This window comes from Cygnus atratus, chromosome 2 (genome assembly GCF_013377495.2).
Source record: "Cygnus atratus isolate AKBS03 ecotype Queensland, Australia chromosome 2, CAtr_DNAZoo_HiC_assembly, whole genome shotgun sequence".
Taxonomy (NCBI): domain Eukaryota; kingdom Metazoa; phylum Chordata; class Aves; order Anseriformes; family Anatidae; genus Cygnus; species Cygnus atratus.
This window is the reverse complement of record NC_066363.1, coordinates 19,636,113-19,655,380: the sequence shown is the minus strand read 5'-3', so window position 1 is coordinate 19,655,380 and position 19,268 is coordinate 19,636,113. Positions and strand designations below refer to the sequence as shown.

The following is a 19,268-nucleotide window of genomic DNA, read 5'->3' as shown; positions in this document are numbered from 1 at the left end:
AAACGCTTCAGCTCTTAAGGGTGGCAGACATCAGTTGCAGCCTGTCCTCTACACCTGAGTCAGAATTAGTCCCGATAGTTTAATTTATATGAACACAGTCAAGCCATATTATCTCTGCATTTTAGTGAGATTATATATATGTATAACCGTGTAAAGTAGTACTTTTGATTTTTAAGAGAATGTTTATACAGTGTTATTAATTCACTTAAAAACTGTTGAGGAAGCTAAAATCCCTCATTTCATTTTTATAAGATTCATTGGTTTTCATCAAGATTCATCCAGGATTTTGTACAGTGTGGCTTTTTTCTCTAACACAATCTCAAAAAACAGTAGTTTCGCTTTTTTTTTTTAACTTTATAGACTTGTTGTGTAGTGATGTGGCAATTATAGTCAGTATTGCTGTTTTCTTCTGGTACTATTTTTTTTCCCATGGAAGTATCTTAGGCTAGTTACTAAAAATTAGGCAGTAGGTAAAACATGTAGGTAAAAAATGATTTTTAAAAATTATTTCTAAATTAATTGTCATTTTTCTTGTATCAATGGCAAAAGTTAAAATTGGCTTTAATTCATTTTTTTTGATTTCTGATGTTCAGAAAAACCTGGCAGTTTAAAGGAAAAATAAAAGGCTAGTGGTCTTTGGTAGCTGCCAGTTGGGAGAATAAACAAAAAAAAAAAGACATAAATGACAGTCGTCCTGTGAGAATATGAACGTTAATAGACCTCTTCTATTATGTCAGATGTCGGAGGCTGATGCTGCTAAAAAAAAAAAAAAAAAAATCACCCGTGGAAATACTGCAGGGGTGTTCACTATACGCTGACACTCAAAAATCATTCATTCTATCATCTTGTCAAAACAGACACATGCTGAGGGCTTTATTCGTTGTTAGCTTGGAAAAATGAACGGGTAAATTGAAAATAACGTGTAGTTGTGAGTTCATCATCTTAAGTATGAGTAAAGGGGTGATGCAAGTGGAGGAGGCGTGCCATCAGCATGAGTGCCGTCACCTTGGGACTGGGCATCAAAGTGCTGGGTTACCGCGGAGGCTGAACTCCGGAGACTTCCAGCTGCCCAGCAGAGGAGAGTATTCATGGTCACTTCGTGGGCAGAGACCTGTGCTCTCAAGGTGGCAAAAAAAAAAAAGTGCTTGAAGGAAAGGAAGTTCATGAGAGCATCTCATGCTGGAAGTTCTTTCTGGGCATCTGAGCCCCTCCTCAGCTGGTCTCCCTAAAGCCCGGGAGAGACGAACTGCTTTGTGTTCACCTATCGATCTATCACTGAAGCAGGAGGGATGCCTCGTGATTAAAATTAGCGAGGCAGCTTCAGTTGAAGTTTCTAAATCTGTTGCGGACAATGAAATTAAAATCGGTCTTTTGTTGGGGAGACTGATCGTCCCGGGGAAGGCTTTGACTTTTTATTTGCAGCGGGAGCTTTACAATGCAGCTAATTGGCGTGTGCTGGCATGTTCTCATTGTACCAGCTGTTTAAAAGCTAACAAACATTGACAAAAGAAATATAAGTAAGAAATTACAGCGGATAGAAATAAATCCATTTTACAATTTGAGCTACTGTAAATGATCAGAGCTCTAATACAAGAAAGATGTATTCAGGTATATTATTGTTCACTGAAATTCCTGTCTATACATATATTCTTTTGTGTGTCTGTTAAACATGATCTTAACATGAAGCCCTTTTTCTCCTAACTCAAAAGCTTTCTCGAAGTTGATGAATACCATACATAATGGTAAGTTATATTAGAATCTTTTTCAGAGGTTCATTTATCACAAAGGGTAGCCTTTTGTAGAAAATCCTGATTGAAGGTCTGCATATTCTATTGATTGGGTGAAATACGGGTCTGCAGTGAGTCAATTGTTCGGTACTTGAGTGAAAACTTTGTAGATTGTCTGCAGGAGCCTGATAGGTCAATAGTTCCTCAGTTCTCCTTTGATGATCTTTTTGTGTGTGCGCAGTAAAATGATAACAGTTTTATTCTCGTTCTGAGATTCTTTTCTTTAATTTTGTGAATAGTGTTTCTAGTTCTTCTTCTGTGCTCCATTCATAGGTGTGTTACAGGGGTATCTACCTCAGGAATTCTCCCACTTACTTTCCTGACTACTTAAATTACTACAAGTAATGCATGTGAAGGTATCCGTGTTTTGTCCCTTCTTTGTTCCGACAGCCCAGTGCTGCCCGTTTGTGCCTTTGGTAACGGTACTATCAGTTTCACAGGGAGCAATATTGAATCTTTAATGTATCTGATTGCAGCTTCCCTCTAGCATTCGGTATTAGCTTTGTACCCCTAGTTCTGTATTCACTCATACTGAGAGGAAACGAAATATAGCTTATTAAATTAGAACTTGGTTTACTTTTTCAAGGCTTTTGTTCATTTATAGGAAAAGGAAACAATTGTAGCTATATTCACAAGTTACTGAAAGATTTTGGAGGGAATATTTACAGTTAAAACCCCCTCATAAGGATAGTTTTGAAGATGATCAAGCTTATTTCTCAATGTTGTATTTAATTGGTATCAGAAAATCTAGTAGTAAAAATTGGAGTTTTTTCTTTTTTCAATTGGTGTTGGTCAAATAGAATGATTTTCTTGTATGTGTACGTTGGAAGAGCAGTGCTGTATGCATCGTAAATTGTATTGACATGGAGTTTAGCATATGCAAAAGAAATGAAATGTTTAAACTTTGCATGATGAAGTTCTTCGCATTTTAAGCCAGCAATCATTAAGATTTTATAGGACTTCCGCTTTTCACACTGTTGGAACCGCAAATTATGTGTTAGGCAGATGTCTGTAGTGGTGGGTCTCTTTTTTTATATATATAAAAAAAAAGTTTATATTTCGTAGTCTACATGTGATGAGAAATACTGAAATTTCTCTAGATTTGCTTTGCTTTAGTAAAGTAGGTTTAGCTTTTTTCCTTTTGATATAGGGTTTCCCTCTCACTCTCCCAGGTGTACAGTGCTCTGAACCAGCTTTGAGATGAAGGAAAGCAAGCTCACCATTTTTCTGAACAAAAATAAAACACCTGAAGGGTATCTGACAAAGTGTGCTGAATTTGGACTTGGTGAGTTTCTGCTGTTTTATAAGCAGAGCATTTTTGCTGTTTAATGTCGAAGAGGTATAGGTTCACAAGGGAATGCAGAATAGAAGTTCACGGGACACCATTTGTTGTTACTTCTTTCCACATTGCATTTTTTTCAGAACTGATTGCCTATTTGTAACTGCAGCATAGAACTTCGAAGGGCATAGATGGAAGTGATTACTTTATGTTGTGTGCTTTCTTGTTAAGCTTTGTAGGAACTCATTCTTGTGGGCCAGCTTAATTGTTACCTATATGTTCATTTCAGAACAGTGTTTGGACAGGGTTTATCATCTAATTTGCCCTTTTTTTGGTGTCTGTGTGTGCACGTGCACGTGTGTTTGAGTCTTTTAGCTGCCTTCCCATGTTTCTTTAAATAAAATTTTAAAGTTGGTTTCGTTCCCTCCTTCCCAAACCCCGTCTTGCAGGTTTTTTTTAAAAACATCAAGGAAAGATTGTGCAGTGTGTATAGGACAGAAAGAAGCTACTAAAACTTGAGATGGATATTTAGTATTTAGTTTACTCCAACAACATAATCATCTGACTCATAAACTAAGTCTGAGCCGTTTGCATTGTCTATAAGAGTTTTGATGGAGACAGTGTACCAGGAGCTCATTTTTCATTGCACTGAGTTTGTTGGCTGCCTACCAGCAAGAAAGTACCAAAAAGAAAAAAAAAATGAAAGCTTTGGCTTGAGTGGAGATAACTACAAGTTTGAAAGAGTTTCGTTTGATAGCTCTGGTTAGTATTAAGGTGATGGTTGAAACCAGCGAGTTGAATTTCATGCTGACAAAGTGTAAAGGAAGAAGGATGACACGTAAAGGCTTCAACACGTTTGAAAGAGTTGGTTGAAAAGGAGGTCTAAAAAATGGAGTCATGCAAGCGACATCTTTCAACAAAAATATCTGTCTTAATAAAAGGGAGTCAGGACACTTGCAGACAGAAGTGGTCCACTGCAGTTTTGTCAGTAAGAGACAGTACTCGGTTCGTTGGTTCTTGGTTTTGGTAAATATTACAGTCAATTTCTTATATTTTGCATACTTTTTGTGTTTTAAAAAATGCATTTGAGAGATCTGAAGTTTTCACTTTTATTCATGGTGTGACAGGTTCGTGCTTTGTGCTTCTTAGTCTTACTCTGGACCTTCCAGTCACACTTTTTCTATTTGACCTTGAAGTCTTATCTCTTCTGTGCCATGTTTTATCACTGGAAAGCAGGAGGAGGGGATGCAGGCTTACATGTCTGCTGGGGGATTTTAGGGCATACTTAAAAAACAAAACAAAACACCCACAGCTATGGGGAGCAATGACCTGAAGGTTGTAATTTCATGTTAAGAGCTAGCTGTAAATTGTGATGGTTGGTTGTAGCCTTTCTCTGGCTACTTCTGTTCTTACTTGTTCTGTCTGCTCTCAGTTTTATTTCTTACTCCTGTGTCTATTTTCGGGTCTACTTTCACCAGTTGTCTTACACTATTTTTGAGTCACAATGTTGAGAGTTGTAGCACAGAACAGACAGCCATCGTGTCAATTCCAGTACTGTGGTCATCTTTGGAAGATAGCGTGTCTGCACTAGCAGCTTTACAGTTCTGCACAATTGGTCTCAGCGTCAATGTGGGCAAAATTTAGTATATATGCTGTGATTTTTTTTTTTTAACGTGGTAAATTAAACTAGGCAAAGTCTCTACTGAGCATGGATATTAAAGTTTTTTGAGCCTAGCTAAATTTGGACAGACTTTACAGTATAGATAAAAAGACACCTGCCTGTGGTGAAGGATGGGGATAGCAGTGCTCAGCTAAGCTGTATAAATGTTTGATTTTTTTTTAAGGTAGAGAAGAGCAATTTACAAAGTCATTCTGAAATACTTCCTTTCCGTTTATTTTAATTCATGGCATTTTTTCAGAGTATTGAATGAAGGAGTTTCGTTGTTCAGTTGTCAAATATTGCAACCTTTTATGCGTAACTGATTGCCGATGAGTTTCTAAAATACCGTTTTAAAGCTTTAGTTGTTGATAATGACACCTATGTAGTCTAGCAGCGGTTAAGGCAAGTCAGCTGTTTGCCACAACCATAAATAACTAATCACAACAGAATTAATTCCCTTGTTACTCATGTTAGCCTCTCTAATGTCCCAGTTTTCCTAATTCTGTCTCAGTCAAGCATCCTGCAGCATATCTGCAAAGACAGTAATTTCAGATCATTGGAATCCAAAAAGAGAGAAAACTTTTGAAACTCCTTTAAATACTATATTCTGTTAACAGTGAAGAGGAACGTAGTGCTTCCAATGATTCCTCATTTCAGCGCTGAGATAGATTGCTGTCAGACTGGTTTGAAGCTATGGTAGGTTTTCTGAGATCTTAAGCTAACGCATTAAGTTCTCACTGAAAATTAAAGAACAACTTAGATCACAAACATCGTGTTCCTACTTGGGAATACTTGTTTAGTGAGCCTAATGCTGCTTAATTTTTAGTGTAAGTCATATTACAGTAGCTTAAGTTTGTATATCTTGGATCACCATGACAAAAGTGAACTTGTAGAAGCTGTAGTCTTTATTTATCAGTTATTCTTCCATACCTGTCTAACTTTTTCTTCTTGCAAAGATCTTTCCCTGTTTTTACATATTTGAACTTCAGGTCTTTCCTGTACTTCTGAACATATCGTATCTCAGACCTGACCATGTAGTTCTGGGTCTTACTGATCTTTTTCCAGAAGAGATCTTCAAAACTTACCGAATCATTCTAGAATAAGCATGCAATTCTTAATGTGTCTTATTTTATAAAGTTAAATTATTTATAGATGTAAACCTTACGCAGGCTGTTACAAAGCATCTCAAAGATAGATTCTCTGAAGTCAGAACCTCTGGAGGCTCATGATTACAAAGCAAGTAATGAATTAGGAAACTTTTCTTCAGAGTGATCTCTACTGATGCTTTCATCAGGGTTGTTTTTAGCATAGATAAGACAGCACAGGAGTCAATAGGGAAAGAAAATTAAGAGTAAGATATGCAGGCTTTTCTCCTGTAAAATTAAGCGTCTAGTTATGCTGTTGAGGACAACAGTGGGCCCTATTTCCCTATTAAAGATGTATCTGCAGAAGAATAAAGGCAAGACCAGCAGTTCCCTAAAATCAGTAGTCACATTATCATCTCAGCATTTTGTACTTTTAGTATGTGATGCTGTAATATATATATAATATATCGAATAGACTCAGATACCACCTGGAATTAGTTTATAAACAGTAGTATAGGTATCAGCGATGCCAACTTTGAACCAACAAGACATTGTTCCTAAATTACTTTTAGCTCAGCCACGAAGCATGTTTCTGGAGGCATTGCAAGGGTGCAGTGAAAACCTGCCATAGGATCTGCATGATGGGATAAACCTTGGTATCCCAGTCCATGTGAGCAGCCTACTTCTAGTCATGTGCTGGAAATAAGACCTTACACCTCTAGTACAAGTACGAGGGAGCAGTCCGCACAGTAAGAAACAAGCTCAAAGTGAAAAGGCAAAGTTACAGGGATTGAGAATTTAGGCAAATCCTTTCAGCTAGTAGTTTTTAGTGCTGTTGGTGGGACAAGGCAGGAGTGATGCGCTTTATGGCTTGGCACTGATGTATCTTGCACGCGTCCCAAAGGTGTATATGGTACTTGCTGGAAGCACGGCTCAGAGCAACATATTCCCCTCTAACCTGTTCTTAGAAGAAAAAGGAGAAATTCCCTTGGAATTTCTGGAAGGTTTCAAGACTTTCTCTGCAAAGATGGCTGTAACCCATATACTAACTGATGTGCTTCTCCAGTCTTTCTTTTGTGACCCACAGGTTCTCCCCATCCCTCACAAACCCTTTTCTGCGCTGGGATCCCCCTTCCTCCCAAATTGCCTTAGGATCTTGCAACTCCTTCACCATCAGTGTCGACCTCTTTCTCATCTAAAAATCCTCCTGCCAAAGCGGCTGCCTCTGTCGCACAGTAGCTGATAGCGCCATGTCGTGTCATGCGCCGGGCCTCCGCCCAAACGCAGCCTGTCCGCCCCACAGCTTTGTCCTAGGGCGCGCTGTGGAAATTCACATGGGTTCAGAAAGGGTTGCAGGAAATTCGCTGGGGCAAAGTTGGAAGCAAATCCAAGGCTATTAAGCACAAAGGCCATACCTGAAGCTCAAAATCTATAAGTTATAGATTTCTGGAGGCTGGGGGAGTATTTGAGGGAGGTCTTACCTCATACATACCTTCTGCTTGTGCTTTTCCTTGTGCAACTGCTATTGGTCACAATAACCTGGTATTTATTTATTTGTTTGTGCTTAGCATTAGATTCACTTCAGCTTATATTTTGTCCATGTGGCAAAACAATGAATTGTGGCATAATTTTCCCCAATTAACATTCTACTAGAGTAGAATGTGCTCTTGTTTTTTTTTTTTTTTTTTTAAAAGCGAACAAAAACCACAACAAAACAAAATCAACAAACTGGTTGCTTATCAACAGCCAACTGCATTAAAAGGCGCTTTTTCATTTTGCTCTGTATAGAAAATTGTTGTGGTTGTAGGGTGGATTTCTTGGCAATCGTCACAGGAAGTGGAGGTGCTGGAAATGTGTATATAGTTTAATTTTTTCTAAAGAAACTCCTTGTTCTTGTAACTTCCTTTTGATTTATGTGAACTTTACTTCAAGACTGATTTTTTTTTTTTTTTTTTTTTGCTTCCCCCCAAGTGGGAAGGCAAATCTTAGGTTCTGTGGTTCTGTGCAAGTTTACATTCAAAAAAAAAAAAAAACCACTCTTTGACTATATTGTTATTTTTTAAGCTTTGGCAAAATATGAGGGGCAGCAACTTGTGGTAAATACTCTGGATAAACAGAATAGAATAGTTGAGTTAGAAGGAAAGAAGGAAACATCAAAGATCGTCTAGCCCAACTGCAACTGCTGGGATCGTGGTGGGAAAGCTTAACGTATTGAAGTCAGCTGTGAGACGCACCACTGTTGAAAGTGAGAAGTTTGGTTGCTTTGTGAATTCTTCTGCTTATGGAACTACTTAGTTTGGGAGATTTTTAATAAAACCATTTCAATTGTTCTGTGCGCCACTAGTATGTTGCTGTGTATGTTGCTGCACAGCTAGTTATTGCTATTCCTGAGTCTGTAAAATCTGTGTTCCCTGCTCTATACTAACGCACTTCTTTGCTAAGCAGGCAGTTATTTCTTGTCCAGAGAAGCGTGTTTTTTTTTTTTTTTTTCTCCGCAGTTGCCCTTCTGGTAAGCATTTGACTCCAGCAACGCAGGCTATGCGTGCATTTTCTCTCTCAGGACCTGAAATGATGTTCTGCATGTCTTAGCAGTGCTAGGCGCAGTCAGACTTCAGCCTGGCAGTGCTGTGTCCACCTGCAGCTGAAGAACTGTTGTGCTCAGAACTCTGAAGACTATTTAACCATGCTGTTTATGCCCCTGGCAAATTACACGGTACCATTTATCGCAGGTTCTGGCTGTTTAGCTTTCGTTAACATGGGAAGGACTTGAAGGAGATTGGTTTGTTTGGCACCTACAACTTTGGTAGATAGCGCTGTGTTCAGTTCTTACTTCTTGCTGATTCCGAGAGTGATTTCTCTCCCCTCAGAAAACAAAAGGACCATTTGATACACTTTAGACATTTTAAATATGTACTTTCCTGACTTTCTGATGTGATGAGCACATAATTTTTATACAGGTTATTTTTAAAATGGTGTGAAAATCAAGGATTTATTTGTATGTTACACATAGAGCTCTTATTTGAGCGCTTGCATGAAGTCTTGGTTGTCTGACTGATTCCAGAAAGTGCACTGACTTTATCTATTAAGTAAAGTATTGCTACGTGAAGTGTTTAGCCCAAACAGAATATTTGGATAGGTCATGTTTTCTTGTATTTTGCAACAGCAACAAACAGTGTTTAAAAACAAACAGACCAAAACAAACAAAAAACTACAACAGTAATAAAGGGGGAAAAAAAAAGCCTACTTCATTCCACCAGCAAACTAGTTTATTGCTTGTTTTTCTTCTGAAGTAGTTTTATGCCTGTGATTTTTATAACTATCTGCTTGTATTCCAAAATTTTATGTTAAAGAGGAAGAATAAACCTTACAATTGAAATAGAAGTAGAAGTTCTGCAGTTGTTAAATACATAAGGTTCTGAAAATGGAGAAAAAATTTAAAATACCGCACTTTAAATTTTGGAGTTGTTTTATCCTTCTGGCAAAATACCTTTTTTTTTTTTTTTTTTACCTTCACAAAAAAATTTGACTTTAACAAACAATTTTGTTTTCTCCACTCATGATCATTGACACTTTGAGAACAGTAGCGTTTGTGGTGACTAGCTCTTGTGATTTGATATGTTGTGATATTTCTTTTTGTACCTTTAAAACTCAGAGTAGTTCTGAGTAGCCAGGTAGTTCTGAGTCTTATCATTCTCAAGAAGTGCTGTGGCTTTCATTGTTTTGAGTACACAACTAAAATGCTGGGGGGGGCGTACACAAATCTCCTTTTTATTAATTTGAAATCAGACTTAAAGCAGACTTTTTTTGAGGACCTGGATTATACTTCAGCTTCTGTGGTTGCTAATATTGCATTTAAGAACAGACTTGATAGCAAGGCTGTTTGTTAACCATGTGCATTTTGGTAGTGTGTAGGGACAAATCTAGAGCAGGATCCATAGAATTTACTGAGTTAGATAAGGCAGATGGAATTGGAGACAGATCCTAACAACGTGAACATTTTAAGGATCCTAACTGCTTGTAATGCCATAATTACAGATATTTGGGATGCTGACAAAATAAAGGTGGGGGAAGACCATAGAAGGTGTGCTAAATGGAAGGGGAAAAGAACAGAAACTCAGTAGAAAGCAGATCAAGGATGGAATTGCACTGTGAGGAAGAGACTGGGGAGGAGATTGCAAGTCCCTAATGTAGCATAGGCAGGGGAAAAAGTCTTGTCAGAATGCGTCTTTGGCTGTTTTTTCATCTCTTCTTTCTCTATTGGGTCTGGCTGGCTTTTTCTTCAGTTTTTCTTTACCATTAACACAGGCAGGGAATTGAAGATACATCAGTGTTTGCATATTCTGGGGTGGGTTTGGGTGTTTTTAGCCTCCCTTGCCTGGGCTCAGGAGGAGTGCTGGGTGGCATGTGGTATTTTAATATTGCATATCTTCTTGTCGCTGCCTTCTTCAAATCATTATTTGTATGAGTGACAAACTAGCTCCACCCTTTGCCTTCTAACTGGCATTTCAGTTCTGTTGCTTTTCTTGATCTAACCATGTTCATTCTACTTCTGTTTACTCCCTGTGGCACTCTTCCTCTAACTGCAGTTCAGTGCTACCATGCTTGATATTCCTTGGCCAGCTGACAGCTCACTTATCTAATGCACGTGGAGCCTAACAGTTTCATAGACAGGTACTACTTCTCGTCCTGGGCTTCTGGTCAGTAGGGCTTTTTCCCCATCCTGTATAATGAACGTTACCCTGCATGTAGATGAACAGAAGTAATGGCTTCACAGAGGGGTATGAACTCTTCCCGTTTAAATTGCTAACATGTGACTCTGACTAATGTTAATGTGTTCAGTCATTTACTTGTTGGCTGCTCTAGCAGAAATACACTAGTCAAGCATTCTTCGATCACAGAGTTTTAGTTTGTGAATAAATGAAATGCCACCAGTTCTACCAGCAAATCTGCGAACCTTATCCTCAGACTTGCTGTCATTTTTTTTCTCAACGTGTACAAGAAATCCATAGTTGCCAAAAATACAATTTTAAACAAATGTATGTTGTTCAGAAACGTGTGACCTTAAAGTCAAAAAGTATTTTTCCACTCATATCTTGTATGTTCTGTTATACAGCCCAATACTTCATTCTTTATCTACTTTAACTTTTACAGTAATTCATTAAAACGATATGCTTGGATAGCAGACTCGGTTGAAGGCAGGTATTTTAGCCAAAAAATCTGCTACTCTTAATACTTAAGCATAGTTTGTAATGCACATAAATATTTGATCTATCATATGTTTTAGTAGAACTTAGATCTGAGTCAGTCAGTGTTCCCTGAGTTGTAGAATGTCAAATGACGAGAACACTTTTCTTAATCAGCACGGTTAGAAATTCAACACAGGAACTTTCTGCATTATGTGTTAAGTAATCTTGTTTGTTTTGATTAATTTTCTACTGCATATTTACATGGTTACTAGAAAATGGGGAGGGGGAAGAGAGAGATGCATGTAATCATTTTTGTAATTTTTTTCAGGTATTTTTAGCAGCAATGATGTAGCAGTATCATTTCCAAATGCAGTATCTGGCTCAGGATCTAGCACTCCCGTTTCCAGTTCTCATTTACCTCAGCAGGCTTCAGGCCACTTGCAGCAAGTGGGAGCTCTGTCACCTTCAACTGCGCCTTCTATAACTACTGTTGTTGCTGCAACTCAGGTAAACTATCACAAGAGTTTAAGTTAGCAAACAATGTTATTGACCCACTTATTTTCAGTGTTATAAGAAAACATCGTTTATTTGGGAAACAGGTTAATAAACATATTTGTTGTGAAAATGTCATTATAGTGGCTAGAGTTTCCCCACAATATCACATAGTTCTGTATCTGTAGAATACATAGGTTAAAAAAAAATCCGTGGAAGTATGTAACAATGATTATGTCATGTAACCCTAAATGCTGGTTACAGTTCGTCAGTGCTCTAAACAATGTCTGTTATCAGACCAGTGTTTTAAGAAAGAATTTAAAAGAAGAAATCAGGTAAAATTTTTGAATGTTTCATGTAAATAAAATATGGTGGTATCAATTAAAGAATGAATGGGTTTATTTGGGGGATTTGAAAAATGGACAACTAAAGCTAGCCTTGGCAAAGAGGAGGCTGAGGTTGGCATCTTGATAGCAAATGGAAGTTGACAAGACACACTGTAGTTTTGTATTCAAGCGGTCATACAAATGAAGATACATAGGTTGTGTCTGCTGAAGGGATAAGGGAGGAGGAGTGCAGAAGGAAGTGTGACATGGTCAAAATAATGAAACAGAGAATTATCTTTATGGTAGTATTTTGTGTGAATTTAAACTAGACAAGATTACATTTGTGAAAGCTATGGAGTACGAAGCTATGGCTGTAGAGAGCCAACGTGGTTGGAGTGAGTATGAAGGAATGCTGTACTGGGCATAATGGTTCTTGTACCTTGTGTTTCTTGTATTGTTTGTTTTCTGTTGGGAATCTGTTTTACAACTAATATATCAAATGTATCTTTTGGTGTGTGCATACAAGTCATCAATTTTTAATTTATAGAAACTATAGTTTCTATAGAATTCAGATAGTGGATATAAACCTGAAACCTGTGTGTTTTTGTGTGCATATGTGCAGGCGTGTGTAATAAGTGTATAGCAGAAATATTGTATACAGACAAGTGTAGTAGTGTGACATTTCAATATCAAATGGCACTGCTATATATAGCAGGTAGTACATACTTTAAAGTAATTTTTCTGGATTCATTTCTGAAAGAAATAAGCCTTGTGTTATCCCATTGTGTCTGTGTCTGATTTCTGTATCATAACTTTGGTATCACAACTTTGGAAACAGCTGGCTAGTTTCACCCAAAATTGGGTGACATCTCCACAGAAATTGATAGAAACCATTTTAAGGAAAAAAAAAAAAAGGGCAAAAAAAGCAGTGCTTTTGGGAAGAGCTAATGTAGCATTCCTGAAGGAAGGTTGTAACCAACTGGAGTTCCTCTTATTCTTTTTTTTTTTTTTTTTTTTTAATTTTCAAAAGCTATTACATAAAATAACTCACAACATTTAAAATAAGCAGCCTGGAGATGAGCAGAGAGGTTGTGTCATAGTTCAGTAGCTGATTAAACGATTAAAAAAAAACCAAACAAGTAGATGCTCATCTCTTGCAGTGGAGAATTTTCCATTGCAGTCTTGGAATGATCAGTGTTGTGGCCTTTTGTACAGTTCAACATACTCCTAAATGATCTGAGAAAAGGAGGAGGAACAGAAGCTACGTTTGATTACGCTAGGTGATGCAATGAGCTATCATGAGGTCAACTCAAACTCAGAACTGCTGAAAGACCTCACCGGCCTATGTTGACAAAATGGTAAGAGGGCAAATGAAATTTATGTTAGAGGGAAAACAGTTTCTATGCAAAACAGATACAGTAGACTTGAAAGAGGTGTGAGAGCAAACAGTGGCAAGGACCAGCAACTTTATAAGGAATGAGTAAATGGTGTAGGACTACTTGCCTGAAAAGGAGACTCTTGGACAGAATAAGTATGTAAAATGAGAGATGACATGAAACAGGTAAACAAGCAAGAGCTGTACACTATTGCTTTCTATTTGTTAAACTCCGATAGAGGATAAATAGATTAAAAAAACAATGGGACAGAACCCATATGCCGTTTCCCAACTTTTAGGACTTGCAAACCTAGGCTGAGAACACCTCTGCCATAAAGAGAGGCTGAGGGAGCTGGGGTTGTTCAGCCTGGAGAAGAGAAGGCTCTGGAGAGACCTTGTAGTGGCCTGCCAGTACCTAAAGGGCCTACAGGAAAGCTGCGGAGCGACTCTTTGTCAGGGGGTGTAGGGTTAGGACAGGGAGTTGTGGTTTTATACTAAAAGAGGGGAGAGTGTGGTGAGGCCCTGGCACAGGCTGCCCAGAGAAGCTGTGGATGCCCCATCCCTGGAGGTGTTCAAGGCCAGGCTGGATGGGGCTTTGAGCAACCTGGTCTGGTGGGAGGTGTCCCTGCCCGTGGCAGGGGACTGGAACTGGATGATTTTTATGGTCCCTTCCAACCCAAACCTTTCCATTATAATGATTCTACGATGAAAATACCAAGCAGACACTTCCACAGCACAAAGGACTTTGTTTCATGCTAAATCATGATGACCACCTGTAACTTTGTTTTTCTTGGACTCTGAGAATTTTAGTCTCAATTCATGAGGTCCTTGCTGGTATTTGAACAAACTCAGTCAAGAGAACCTATTTTACCGTGCAGTTGTTCCTAAGTCAAGAGAATCGTTTCACCATGCAGTTATGGACATGACTGAATATGCTTCAAGGGTGAGGGTTTGCCTGCTTAGTTCTGCGAGGTTTCGTAAGAATGTTGTATCAACTGACTGGGCTCTTGTGGGTGTATTATCAGTGTTTACCCACCTCTTGACCATGAAAGTCTTCAAATAATGGTGTGCTAATGTATTTTTTGTGTAGTGCTCTAATTAAAAGAAAATCAGCCAAGATGCTAGGCGTACCTACAATGATTACAACTTAAGGTAAGCTTGTGCCCCTATAGAAGGTAAAAAGTAATGGTTTAAAAGGTTGGGTTTATATGAACTATTAGTTAAGAGAGCAACTATGCTTAAAATTTGATTGCTCAGCTGTTTGGTCAGCATGACTGACGTGCAGTTAGAATAATACTAAAAATTGGAATAGCCTCAAATATATGCTGTTAAAGCACACTCCTCTAAGACTTTGCTTAACTTCTCTTTTTCTACTAGGCAATTGTAAATTATGATTTTGGAGAGATCATAAATTTGCCAGATCTTAATGTATTTTATATCTTTTTTTTTTTAATGATGGGGTGTTAGGAAATTCCAAAGAGAAGGTCTTGGGGGGGAAAACGCATTTCCATTGATTGAGTCTCAGAACTGGCTGAACTGTTTTGACTAGGAGGCTGTAGCAGACATCTAATACAGAAAATTTTGCTCATGGCATTAGGAAAACTTAAAAGCAATACTACCATGTCTGTATTGTTGAATAACTGCTGTGTCCCTATAAAACTCAAGTGATGAAAAACCCCAAAAGTAGTACCCCCAAGTGCTGCTTTTTCCTCCAGTAACTAAACAGCACTGATTTTAAAGCTTAAATTTTTCTTTTTTTGGAATCCTGGAGTTCTGGTTTTGAAATCTTTAATTCTGTTGTCTGCTAGGATGGGATGGCTCCCACAGTGTGCTTTTTGTTTGTTTTTAAGACTGGCCTCATTGTAATCACCTTTTTTTAACGTATCTCACTTTATTCTGCCTTTATCCCACCCATAATTTTTATTCCAATGTAATAAATTCAGAAGAGATGATTAGCTTGTGTTCCATGCTGTGCCATAACTGAATTTAACTGCTGGTGTTTCTCACCAGCTGGGAATCAGTGGTCTGCTAGCTGGAGATGCATATCTATATATAGATATAGATATATGCGTATATATTTCTGATAGATTACACTGTGCAATTAAGTGGGCCTTTATTAGCATAACAATGTGTTTAACAATTGCAAGAATATAAGACAACGACATACAGGAGAAGAATGCACAGCCCATGCAAATATTTGTTTCTGGTTTTCTGTGAATTGATCCTCTCTGTGTGCTTGTAGGTACTGCCTGTTTTGCATGTAACAGCAAAATACTGTCTCACAAACTACTGTCTTTTCCTTGAGAAAAAGAGATGTCTTTAACTTTTACAGGAAAATTAACATGTGCTTTGTTGTTAAGAAAAATCAGTTTCTTGCATTTTGGTTTTGAATATTGTTTTAATTTTTCCTTGTTAAGCCAAGTCACAGTTTGGACCAACACAAGGTTCTGTGCTCAGCTTTATCTTGAAGATTTCCTTGTGTTTCATACTTGATTGTATCAGAGATGGTGGTTAGCCTGTTACGCTGTTCTGTAACTGCCTGCTATACTTTCTGATAAGGTATTCTTAGTGACTAATATGTGTTTATAACAAAAGTAGTGACCTAGGTGCCTCAGCATCTTTTGGTATTGTCCGTCAGTGTTTGTCTTCTGCTTGTCAGCAAATGGTGGTCGTTAGAATAACTTAGTTTAGTTTTATTTTTTAACTTAGTTTTAGTAAATTACCTGTTTTGTAGTGAAGGAGATGTTTGCTGCTTTGGTTGAGATTGAGATTGGTCGAGCTGTCTATTCATTTTGGTTCCCTAAATGAGTGAAACTATCCAAGCAGTGCTCCATTCCCATTTATTTCTGGGCTCTCTGTGAACAGAGAATACAGCATCAGACTGCAGAAATAGAAGTAAAGGTTTTTAACTGGATTTTCTTCAGTCATTGATTAATTTCTCAGACTTCATTCTTTTAATGAAAAATGCATCTTGTCATCTAATATCAATAATATTTTTAGTGCAAGTAGAATATGCATGTAGTGCTTTCTTTACAATAGAGCCTTTTATTTTCAAGCTTTGTAGCTAATCTGCTTTTTGGTGCTGGTATTGTATGGGTCAGTAACGTATGACCTTTAGGTTATAGTAATCACGGTTTATGCAGAAATTATTTTCAGAATTTCATTTTGGAAACTGTGGCCAAGTTGCAACTTTGGATTTATTTTGCCTCCCATGTGACGGTATCTAAGGTTCTGGTGATTGTAAGAAACAGAACCGTGGGGCAGTTTGAAGCAGTATTGCACATCCATGACACTAACCTGTCTTACAGATACAGTCCAAAGGGTTATTTTGTGTTTCTTAGGACAGAGAGAAAAATGTTTTTGCTAGTAGATTCTTTCTTATCTCAAGCTGTTTTTCTTCCTCCATTTTTTTTTCCCTAAGTATTCATCTCTTACTTTATGCACTGTGTTTCCTTGACCACACAAGCAGCTAATAGAGGGAAGGAAAAGAAGCGTCTGTAACAGCAGTTCTTGTGACTTGCACAGGGATAGGGAAACTGAATAGCTGCTGTTCATGACTTTAGTCCAGGATTTAATTGTGGTGGTGTGAGAGGTCCACTTCAACGTAGTGTAATAAACTACTGCCTCGGTGGTGGAGATGTGATAATTGGGAAGGTAGGTGCTGCTACTCAGTTGCAATTCTAAGTGAAATAAGTTTGCTTTAATCACTTCCATTATCCCTGAAGTCCGTTTGGCTTTGCTCCCCTTAGGAGCAGTAGGAAAACAGCAGGCTTTTCTTTAGCATTCATATAGTGGTGGTTATCCTCCTTTGTGTGATCCAGCCTTTAGAGAGAGATAGGGCTTAATTTTTTCAATAGGTTTGGAGTTATTTGTTAACAATAGAGGAATGTGAAAGCTCAGGAATTCTAAGATCTTTTCAGATGCTGAATGTATGGCAACTGATGTTTCAGATGCTGCTGTCCTGCGGTTTTTATTTTCTCACTTTCTGAATTACTCTAGTCCCTAGTTTTGGATCTGTGTAACCCCCTGCTCTTTCTCTACACCATTAGTTTACACTGTTTTTGTATTTCCTATTTTAGTGTTTTTTATTCTGTCACAGTTCAAGTCTGCTCATCGTGTGGCATATTCTCAAGGCAACCTCCTCCTCCTTTTTATTTTCAAAAAAAAAATTGAAAATACTGGTAAAAAGGAATGCTGTTCTTAATTCTTGTGCCAGCCAACAGAGGTTAGGAGCGACTTCGAGAGCAATGCTATTGATGCCTTCCAAAACAGGGGTGGAATGTTCTCTGTAGCTGAAATTGTGATTACATAGAAATACAGCTTCAACGAGTAGTCCTTACTGAAAAGGCACTTTTATTGGGCAAGTCTTCAGAAGGCAGATTTGACATTTTTGTAGGACAGCATAACGCACCTGCCTGATTGATACTGCCACTGGGTTTTCAGTTGTAACAACAAATTATGGATGTCATATTCTCAAATTCAGTATGGCCAATGAAGATACTCCTCCATCCGCTTCAGTTTCCTAGTCTTCTTCAGAGAAACATACCCTCTTTCCTGTTCTTTCCTGCTTATTTTTTTTAATGTTCAGCTTGAAGTAAATGTGAGGAAGGGAGGAAAGTTTCAGGGTAAGCATCTGATGTGTGCTAGAACTGGGCAGGTAACAGCGTAAGTCCATTTAAATGAAGTTTCTGGGCCATCCTTTCCGTGGGTGCTCTAGAAAATGGTAGGTCTGTTAGCTGTCAGTGCTTTAATGAGCTTTTCTTCAGGGGGTAGAATAAAAACATGAAAAAGGACAAACTGTCCTCAGTTGTAGGATGCTGTGACATGACAGACGTGATAATCTCAGACTTCAAGTAACCTGCACTTGGTTGGTTGCTTAAGTGGGCATCCTGCTTCAGTCCCAAAGGTACACATCACAACCATGCGGAATGGCTGAAGTTAAGAATTTAGTGTAATGCTTGTGTGGACAGCTTTGGGTCAGAACATCTTAAGACTTAAAACTAGAGGTGTTAAAATTATCTCAACAGACCTATTTAAATAGAATAACCCTTTCTTGCTGTGCAGAAGAATTTATCCTAATTATGGTAAATTTAGCTATGCGATCAAAGATGATTCCCATAACTTGGGAAGACCCTTATGTTGTTTTTATATTTCTTCAGGTCAATTTCTGAACTCTGTTTCCTAATACAGAAATAATAGATGCTGAATGCTTGAATAGCTGTCATGATGTCCAGAGTGCAGTTAAAGAGCAGAAATCTATACAGCAAAGCCTAGCGACTTGGATGGGTCCTTTATATTGTATAACAGTTATTTGGGTGGGTGCCTTATAATGAAATCTCTTAACCCTTAGGAATCAGTCATTTATATAAAGCATTGATAGTGCTTATGATAATGTTATTTTTTCTTATTTTTTTTCCAAAATACGTTACCTGTGGTGATCGTGACATCAGGTCATACCAGGCTTTTCCTTTCTTTGATAGTAAAACAAATATATGATCTTTCTTGCAGATAAGCACTTTGTTGTGGTTTCTGTTTTTTTAAATTCTTTCTAAAGATGATTTGCTTTAAATTTAATATGAGTGGTGATTAAAAATAGAATAATAAATCATCTCGTAATTATGATACTGCGTGGTTTAAGCAGCATGCTTCCAGAAAAAGGAAATCATATCCTTAAAATGATACTGTAATTCTCTAATAAATAGACATGGTGGGTACATGAAAACCACTTAACATATTTTATGTGACTATCAAAACACCTCTTGGTGATAAGATCTCTCAGAAGAGGCTCCTAGCCGTGGGGTCAAAGGTAAAATATCACCATGTATCACGGAGTGTTTGGATGTGGAGATTACTCCGTTCTCTTTATCTTTAAACTTAAGGAAAAAGGGAAAAGAAGCAGCAGCGCATCCAGAACAAAAAGAAATCATTCTTAAAAAAGTATGCTGCTCATCCTTGGGGCTCTACCACAGGAAGCTGCCAATGCTGGTAGGTTTAGGAAGTGTCCTAAACGCATCCCTCAGTGCTGCAGACAGAAAGGGGTTTGGTATTGTGGTGTAAGTTTTCAATGCAAAACAGTGA

The 19,268-nt window shown here is 38.0% G+C and overlaps 1 protein-coding gene across 5 annotated transcripts in view; it reads left to right on the top strand.

The window, feature by feature from the left end:
• The window catches only part of MLLT10 (MLLT10 histone lysine methyltransferase DOT1L cofactor), a 129,681-nt gene that overhangs the window by 82,713 nt on the left and 27,700 nt on the right, over nucleotides 1-19,268 (top strand). For all 5 annotated transcript variants that reach the window (XM_035545225.2, XM_050708653.1, XM_035545227.2 and 2 more), the window contains one exon: nucleotides 11,326-11,504. In XM_035545225.2, coding sequence (XP_035401118.1) covers nucleotides 11,326-11,504 — 179 coding nt within the window. The remainder of the gene's footprint in view (nucleotides 1-11,325; nucleotides 11,505-19,268) is intronic.